Source organism: Oncorhynchus gorbuscha, linkage group LG06 (assembly GCF_021184085.1).
Source record: "Oncorhynchus gorbuscha isolate QuinsamMale2020 ecotype Even-year linkage group LG06, OgorEven_v1.0, whole genome shotgun sequence".
In the NCBI taxonomy this organism is placed as follows: domain Eukaryota; kingdom Metazoa; phylum Chordata; class Actinopteri; order Salmoniformes; family Salmonidae; genus Oncorhynchus; species Oncorhynchus gorbuscha.
The window spans coordinates 24030906-24040553 of NC_060178.1; the positions used below are offsets into that span (position 1 = coordinate 24030906).

Here is a 9648-nt window from a genome sequence, read left to right on the forward strand (position 1 = left end):
ATAGTGTTATTTTTAGAGTGAACTGTCTAAAGTCTAAAGAAATAGGATGAATTCTGTTCTCCCTCCTCAATCCCCCATTTTTTCTAGATCTAATAAAGGCCCCTTCTGCTTTTAATCTATATATATTATCCAGTTTATTTTGTAACGCAATTAGTTCCATACGAAATACTGTATGTGCGCCTACTTGGTCCGTGTAAAGTGACGTAAAATCAGAGGAAGTGCTTGTTATTTCTTCTTTTTTTTTGGTAGGGAGGGGCTTATTTTAGTTGCCTGAGTAAAGACTTAGCGCTATGTTCAGAACTACTGACGTTATACATTAATTAAAATGTAGCCGTTGTTATACATTTAAAAAGGATTAGCAAAGTTGATTATATTCAAGACAACACAGCAAGGGAAGGAACATTATAGCGTAACAAGTAAGTGATAACGTTAGCCTATCTAAGTTCGGGGAAAGTGGTTGCGTTTACGGTCAGCTCGTTTTGGAGCAATTTACTCCCATTATTTCTACGATAAATTATATAAGATATAACTTGTTGTAAGGAGTAGTTTGTGGTTACCTTTATCATGCGAAAATTAAGAAGTGCGATTGTATCCGTTTTTTCTCTCATGAATAAACTTGGCGCGGTCATCTTTGAAGCATCGTAGCATCAGCGCTCCGGCTACCGCTAGGATCCATCATGGACGAACGTTAGCTTCTGTACTTAGTTTCTTTCACTTTTGCTCCTGACCACTTTGTCTGCTGGCTAGATATAGTCATATTAATAACCTCAATATATGACATGTCGTTATTGTCTGAGGTCACTTCAAAAAGTTGTGCTAGGTTGTACATGCTATCTCGCTTTCCTGAACCAGGCCTTAATGTATTGTGAAAAGTAGGAAATTACTCATATAACTTGCAACAAATTGTAACTACATTCTAACAACCCTCACTTTTTGCAACGTGGTAACTAACTAACTCTGTGACGATACTCACTTTGCAACATTGTAACTGATTGGGGTTATTCTTCTCGAAGTTGATGTTCAGGTTATGTTGGAGGACAGACTTCCTTGAATTTACCACTCTTTGGACAGCAGTCATAGATGTGTTGTATATTTTGGTTAGTTAAATATGGTTTATTAATTTGATTAACTGATTAATCCGTAGATTTTTTTAAACATTTGTTATTCATTTTCAATAATGGATTGAGACACCACAAACACTTACACTATTATGCATTTGTACCAAACAACAAAACTAATGGTGATGCAGATTTGTGAAATGTTACATATTTATAGAAGCGCCACCAATAAATACATTGTGGGCCTACGTTGTTGGCATTGCAGCACCAGACTGAATACTGCACGTTACTGCTAAATTGGACAATATGGAATATATGTGAATCTGACGCAAAATCATTTCCCCCCTCTCTGATTAGACCCTTCAGCCTCAGGACCAAAACCATCTGTGAGAAAAATACAACCATTGTATAACTGCTCCACTGTTGTTTATATCTCCTTGTTCTAACCAGTAAATCATTCATTAAGACATAAACAAACTGACACATGCAACAATGTCCATGGCCCTGAAGCAAGTCTTCAACAAGGAGAGGACATTCCGGCCAAAGCGTAAGTTTGAGCCCGGGACACAGCGCTTTGAGCTGCACAAGAAGGCCCAGGCGTCTCTGAATGCAGGCCTGGACCTGAAGCAGGCGGTGGCGTTGCCCCATGGAGAGGACCTTAATGACTGGGTTGCTGTTCACGTGGTGGACTTCTTCAACCGCATCAACCTCATCTACGGCACCATCAGCGACTCCTGCACCGACCAGACCTGCCCCGTCATGTCCGGAGGGCCCAAGTACGAGTACCGCTGGCAGGACGAGCACAAGTACAAGAAGCCCACAGCCGTGCCAGCCCCAAAATACATGAGCCTGCTGATGGACTGGATCGAGGTACAGATCAACAACGAGCACATCTTCCCCACCAACGTTGGTATGTACAAAGAATGATAACTATGTAGATGAGATCTGTTATTTGGCTATTCATGATGATGATAAATAGGTCTGAATCATCTTCATGGGCTGAATTCCTTGAGTTCTCTGTCATTATAAAGTGCAACAGCTGTATCAGTTAATCTACTATAATTCAGAAATTCTTAACCTTCCGTTCTTCACTTCCTCCCACCACACATAACTTTGCATCTGACTAGCTGTAGAAACAGCCAAGCAATGACTTTAGAAATGGTCACACAATCTACAGTAGGGTATAAATAGGAATGCATGTACACATGTCCCCAGGAATGCATTTTAAAATGCTATTAGATTAGTGTAAGAGGATAGACTGATAACTTCATCTATTCTTGATGGATGAAGGGAAATATGAAATCCTCTGCCCTGGGTGTGGTAATTTCCAAGGCTCACATATCTCAATCAAGTGATACTCCAGTACACAAGAAAATAACATCCCTCATTTGATTCACAAAAACATGGAATATTTATACCAATTGTATTTGCACCCAATGTAATATTTAAAGTTGAGAATTAATCTGACAATTAAACTGAACCAACCACAGAGATGAGGTTGAGAGCATGACCACATTTGTGTTTACTTTACATGTCACAGGAGGACACGTCTTAATCTATTTTGTCATCTTATGTTTGGTTTTTGAAGGTACTCCCTTCCCAAAGACCTTCATGCAGGTAGCTAAGAAGATTTTGTCTCGCCTGTTCCGTGTGTTTGTCCACGTCTACATCCATCACTTTGATCGTGTGAACCAGATGGGTGCAGAGGCCCATGTCAACACCTGTTACAAGCACTTCTATTACTTTGTAACAGAGTTTAACCTCACAGACCACAAGGAGCTCGAGCCACTGGTGAGTGAGAAAAAATGATTGAATTGTCTGTCTTGTTGTAATTTCCATATATTTTCTTACATATTACATGTTTGTTTTGCAAATGAAGCTGAAAGGGAAGTTATGATGCCAATATTGCACCCTAGAATTGTGATGTTTACAAGCACATTTGTGTACTTTTGCTATCATAATGTTGCCATCACTCCTGCCCCTACAGAAAGAGATGACATCACAGATGTGCCACTAAGGGAGCACCATTGACCACTTGATAAATTCCAGCTTGAAGACTAGTTCCGTCCCATATAGAAGACTGAAACAGGAAACCAAATCTAAAATAGTCTTTATTTTTATAAATAAGTAATGTTATCTTTTTTAACCATGTAGGTTTGTTTAACCAGGAACCTTGTAAGGCATTCTCTTCATTTTAATTTTTAGAAAATGAGCACAGTATTAAGAGATATTACTTTAAAAAAAGAAAGTTGAATCAGTCCTGTAATTTAGTTCTTGTGTTCTCTTATCTAAAATGAATATATGTTTTTGTACATATCTAAGATTGTAGTATGTGGAGACATTAAATGTACTCCGTGTTCCTGCTCTAAACTCAGTGTCATATGTTTAATTATGAAATGGGTCGTTTTGATGCTGATTAGACGAGCAGCGTTCGAAGCCGTGCAGTATTGTCATACATTTGTATTTTTCCGGAATATACATTCAAACTGGTATATTGTTTGTGTGTTACATCTATTCAATGGTGTTGTTTTGTAAAATAACTGAGAACAAGGCCTGTGGAGTGAGGCCAATCAACATAGTAAAACAGTCATGCAGGTCTTAAGTTAGTCCACAAGGTGGCGAAAGGAGCACACATAAATACGGCTGGCGAAAGGGTTGAGTTTATATTGTAGCAGGAAGTCTATTCAGTGTTGAATACCCCATAACTCAAAGGAAAAACATATCTGCCTACCTTAGTGCTATGGAAATACAGTTTTAAGGACACCTTAGGCAATATAAAGTTACTTTTCATGTTAAGGTTGTCTGTTGGAAGTGATTTGATCTGGACTAGCCCTATGTTTGAGTCAAATAATATACCAAACATAGGAGTCCTGAAGTGAACTGAATGTTTCATCCACGTGTGCTGATTGTTCACTGATCTCCTTTGTTAGTATTGTCCCAGTTTGAATAAGGAGAAATGAAATGAATGCCATTTTGCAGGGTTCCCCAACTGTTGTTGGACCTAAATGACTTAAAAACACCAACGCAGCTCCTTGTCATTTTAATTCTGGAAATCTTTTCCAAAGTATTCCCATGCACAATAAAGAGAGACCGTTGAAGTCAGAATTTACATACACTTAGTTTGGAGTCATTAAAACCCGTTTTTCAACCACTCCACACATTTCTTGTTAACAAACTATAGTTTGGGAAAGTTATCTACTCTGTGCATGACACAAGTCATTTTTCAATTGTTAGTCAATTATAAGTGAAATAATCTATTACAATTCCAGTCGGTCAGAAGTTGACTGTGCCTTTTAAACAGCTTGGAAAATTCCAGCATGGAAAATTCCAGAAAATTATGTCATGGCTTTAGAAGCTTCTGATAGGCTAGGTAACATAATTGGAGGTGTACCTGTGGATGTATTTCAAGGTCTACCTTCAAACTCAGTGCCTCTTTGCATGACATGGGAAAATCAAAAGCAATCAGCCAAGACTTCAGAAAAAAATTGTAGATCTCCACAAGTTTGGTTCACCCTTGGGGGTCATTTCCAAATGCCTGAAGGTACCACGTTCATCTGTACAAACAATAGTACGCAAGTATAAACACCATGGGACCACGCAGCCGTCATACCGCTCAGGAAGGAGACGCATTCTGTCTCCTAGAGATGAACTTACTTTGGTGCGAAATGTGCAAATCAATCCCAGTACAGCAGCAAAGGACCTTGTGAAGATGCTGGAGGAAAATGGTACAAAATTATCTATATCCACAGTAAAACGAGTCCTATATCGACATGACCTGAAATGCCGCTCAGCAACCTGAAGTGCCTCTCAGCAAGAAAGAAGACTGCTCCAAAACCACCATATAAAAGCCAGACTATGGTTTGCAACTGCACATGGAGACAAGGACTATACTTTTTGGAGGAATGTCCTCGTCTGATGAAAAAAAATAGAACTGTTTGTCCATAATGACCATTATGTTTGGAGGCCAAAGAACACCATCCCAACCATGAAGCATGGTGGTGGCAGCATCATGGTGTGGGGGTGCTTTGCTGCACTTCACAAAAGAGATGTCATCATGAGGATGGAAAATTATGTGTATATATTAAAGCAACATCTCAAGACATCAGTCAGGAAGTTAAAGCTTGGTCGCAAATGGGTCTTCCGAATGGACAATGACCACAAACATACTTCCAAAGTTGTGGCAAAATGGCTTAAGGACAACAAAGTCAAGATATTGGAGTGGCCATCACAAAGTCCTGACCTCAATCCCATAGAAAATGTGTTTGCCGAACTGAAAAAGCGTGTGCGAGCAAGGAGGCCTACAAACCTGACTCACTTACGCCAGCTCTGTCAGGAGGAATGGGCCAAAATTCACCCAACTTATTGTGGGAAGCTTGTGGAAGGCTACCCAAAACATTTGACCCAAGTTAAACCAAATACTAATTCAGTGTAGGTAAACTTCTGACCCACTGGGAATGTGATGAAAGAATAAAAGCTGAAATAAAACATTCTCTCTACTATTATTCTGACATTTCACATTCTTAAAATGAAGTGGTGATCCTAGCTGACCTAAGGCAGGGAATCTTTACTAGGATTAAATATCTGGAATTGTGAAAAACTGAGTTTAAATGTATTTGGCTAAGGTGTATGTAAACTTCCGACTTCAACTGCACATGTGCAAGATGGCGTCGACAGATAGAGCAGCTCTGCTTCTAGCTCCTATATTTCTTAAAAGCATTTCGCTACACCCACAACGACATCTGCTACGTGTATGTGACCAATAAAATAGAATTTATGTGATTGTATACAAATGTATGCAAGGTTTGGAATTATTAGGTTTTAGTCAAATGGTATATCTGTATGATCTTCTTGTGGTCAATTCGCTGTCTACAAATGATTTGTAATTACATTCCGGACCTCTGACCATCTGCCAAAAATCGGCTTGCGGCTTAATCTAGTTGATGATCCCTGATATGGGGTGGGCTGACCAATAATATCCCCATTCAGTTCACATTTGAGCAATTGTACATTTCCCTGGTGGGAATTTCGTGGAGAGGGTATTGGGTCGGCAGGCTGTATCATGTGTTGTCTCTGGTACCTACAACTTACTATAATAACATATGATTTAGCTTAAAATGTGTAGTTCGTTTCAATAAACTGTGCTGTCCCACACCCACGATACACACACATATACATTAGTGGACATGTAGACCCCCCTGAACAAAACACAAGAGACACACTTACATGTTTGTTTTGGTTTTAATTCCTCCACAGTTATTACTGTAGTTGTATGTCTATATAATGTAAGTACTTACTGCAAGTATGTTGTTTAAATTAATTAGTTATGTCACTATGTTGTGAGCTACTACACATTAAAAACGGTGTCATTGTACAGACAGCTGGATGTTAATGTATAGTGAGCGTTCTGATTCATGTCAGTCATACATCACTCAGGTGATTGGGAGGGAATGATTAGCCTGTTACAAGTGCTTAGCAAACTTTTGGAAAAAACTGTGTTTGATCAAATACAAAGTTATTTTACAGAAAATAAAATAAGAACATACTTTCAACATGCTTATAGGGAAGGGCACTCAACATGCTCGGCACTGGACACAAATGACTGATGACTGATAGAAGATTGTGGGGGCTGTTTTGTTACAATTCAGTGCAGCTGTTGATGTCATTGATCATTACGCATTGATGAAAAAACATAGGTGTTATGGATTTGCATCCTCTGCCTTATTATGGATTGAGAGATATCTATCTAATAGATGTCAGAGGGTTTTCATAAATGGAAGCCTCTCATTGCAAATTCAGTTGAGTGTGGTGTACCGCATGGCAGCTGGCTAGGGCCATTATTGTTTTCTTTTTTTACAGATGACTCATCAGTATACACGTCCGCTGCAACAGTAAAATAAATAATTGAGACACTTAACACAGAGCTCCAGTCAGTTTTAGAATGGGTAACTAGCAATAGGCTGGTGCTAAATATCTATAAAAATGAAAAGCAGAATTTTTGGGACAAATCACTCACTCAATGCTAAACCTCGTTTAGATCTATTATTGAATAATGTGGTTATTGAACAAGTTGAGGAGACTAAACTGCTGGGTAGCAAGCTGTCAAGGTCAAAACATTTAGACTCGATGGTTGCTAAAATGGGAAGAGTTCTGTTCTTAATATGGCGCTGCTCTGCCTTCTGGGCATCTCAGTTGACCAGACAGGTACTATAGGACCTAGTTTTGTTGAACCTGGATTACTGCCCAGCTGTGTGGTCATGTGTGGCAAAGAAGGACATAGGTAAATTGAAGTTGGTCTAGAACAAAGCAGCATGTATCGCACTTTTATTTATTTTTCCTTTATTTAACTAGGCAATTCAGTTAAGAACAAATTCTTATTTTAAATGATGGCCTAGGAACAGTGGGTTAACTGCCTGTTCAGGAGCAGAATGACAGATTTGTACCTTGTCAGCTTGGGGATTTGAACTTGCAACCTTCCGGTTACTAGTCCAACGCTCTAACCACTAGGTAACCCTGCCGCACTTAAATGTACACAAAGGGAAAGTGTCAGTAACATGCATGTCAGTCTCTGCTGGCTCAAAGTTGAGGAGAGATTGACTGCATCACTATTGGTATTTGTGCAAGGTATCGATGTGTTGAAAGTACCGAACTGTCTGTTCAAGCAGTTGACACACAGTTTGGACACTAATACAACACAAAACATGCAACCGGAAGGTCTCTTCACAGTGCCGAGGTCCAGAACAGAGGCTGGGAAACGCACAGAATTAAATAGAGCTATGACTATGTGGAACTCTCTGCCACCCGAGGTAACTCAAGCTAGCAATAAAACAAGTTTTTAAAAAACTGATAAAAGAACACCTTGGTGCACAAAGGGGACTGTAAAGAGACATACATTTGATATATATTGTATTGTAAATTGCACTGTATTATATATTAGAACTAAATAGTATATGTATGTAGTGATATGTAGGCTATGTGTGATGCTTTGAATGTATTTATTTCAGTCTGACTAATAATGTTCTGTACTATGTATTATGTCATGTTTCATGTGGACCCCAGGAAGAGTAGCTGATGCTTTTGCAACAGCTAATGGGGATCCTAAAAAATACCAAAATAATTTGTATGACTGTAGAACACAAAGTGCTATATAAATGCAATCCATTGTTATTGTCATCCTGTAAGCCACACCTCCTGAACTCAGCCAATCTGTGAACAGGCAGAAATATCCCCTCTAAAAGACTACCTACACTAGGATGTAGTTATTGATTTTGAAACTCATTCAGGAATGAGGCTGCTACTGTTACCCTGTAGAAACAGTGTCCCTCCTCAGCCCCATGGTTTGTTTTCCAACCTAACTTGGGATTGTGTAATGTGGTCCTGGCCCTATTGAGTAGCAGCACAGCCTTTTGCGTAATGTTCGCTGCAGTTTAAGGCCAAAGTTATGGGGCAAAATACACTGAGGGCCCAGGGAGAGGAAAGGAGAGAGAAAACAGTCACACAAGATGTTCCTCCCCTCATGAAGAAGCTGTAAAGGAAATTTCCAGGTGAAACAAAAAGGAGAGCCGTCTTTGGTAAAGTCAAACAAAGATCAACCTGTTTTAATACAAGTTGCAACAGGGAGACAACCTCCAGCATGGGAGCATAGAAAAATGTCTAACGAGCCATCTCTGAGCAGGCCATTATATCACACACATTCTGTAAACATGACAAAAGACATAACACAAGGAAGTGAACCACAGTCTCACAGAATACAATAATAACCCGTGTGTCCTCATAACTGGCACCTTTGGACTGGCGCCAACACCATCAGCAGATAGAACTGTCCATAACATTCAAGTCTAGTGACCATCAACCTTGCACAAACAGAACCATGAGTATTACAGAAAGAAAAAGTATATTGCAATGTGCTAATAATCACTTAACTGAATATGAACTTCACTCATCTTAAATGTCCCATTACACAAGCCCTACAAGAAAACTAGCACAAAGCATGCTTCTCGTGGCAACTTTATAGTTGGTAACAAATAGGTAAACAATAGAAAGTACATGACCTACAAGTATGGGTCATGGCAATAATTCAACATATTTTGCACAACCATTGAATTTGAACATATCAAATATTTTTAGTGTAGTATATGTATGATCCATTTTTAGAACTTGCTCAAGCATTGTGAGACAGCAATCCATTGCACATGACCAAAATAAATGCAATCACTCTTTTACTCATTGTGTCAATGTTTCTTGGGCTTAACTTGCAACAGGGAAGATAACAATAATAATAACAATTATTATAAATATCCTCAGAGAGAGTTATTTCATTATCACTGCTGTGAGAGAACATTGATTGGCTGTGTATCACCTCAGCAGTTTCTGAAATGTGTCGATGCTAAATCACGACTCACAAGATAGCATTGTACTTGGTGAGGACAAATATCACATGAATACACATTGGACATGGCAAAATGTATAGAATTGCAAGAAAATTAACTTTGAAACTGCTAAACTTTCTCTGCACCTGTGACAAAATGTGTAGAATTGCAGGAAATAAACATGATGGGTGTGAACAGTTTTTGTCATGAACAGTTATTGCGCC

General features: G+C 39.0%; 1 protein-coding gene across 2 annotated transcripts; it reads left to right on the forward strand.

Moving 5' to 3' along the window:
• The first annotated feature begins 242 nt into the window (after positions 1–242).
• On the forward strand, positions 243–4165 carry LOC124037726 (MOB kinase activator 3A-like). 2 transcript variants are annotated; one of them, XM_046352721.1, is made up of 4 exons: positions 243–416; positions 1416–1968; positions 2647–2849; positions 3046–4165. In XM_046352721.1, exons 2-4 carry the CDS (start codon positions 1551–1553, stop codon positions 3073–3075), a joined length of 651 nt encoding a protein of 216 aa, XP_046208677.1. In that variant the 5' UTR covers positions 243–416; positions 1416–1550; the 3' UTR covers positions 3076–4165. The 2 variants fall into 2 exon arrangements, with proteins under 2 accessions (XP_046208677.1, XP_046208678.1); XM_046352722.1 differs by having other exon boundaries at positions 1509–1968.
• The last annotated feature ends 5483 nt before the right edge of the window (positions 4166–9648 follow it).

What these genes read in the sequence shown, in the direction of transcription:
- LOC124037726 (XM_046352721.1), top strand. Translation starts at nt 1,551, where the DNA reads ATGTCCATGGCCCTGAAGCAAGTCTTCAACAAGGAGAGGACATTCCGG. An exon ending in CATCTTCCCCACCAACGTTG is followed by an intron (nt 1,969 to 2,646) that starts GTATGTACAAAG and finishes TGGTTTTTGAAG; the next exon opens with GTACTCCCTTCCCAAAGACC. An exon ending in ACAAGGAGCTCGAGCCACTG is followed by an intron (nt 2,850 to 3,045) that starts GTGAGTGAGAAA and finishes CTGCCCCTACAG; the next exon opens with AAAGAGATGACATCACAGAT.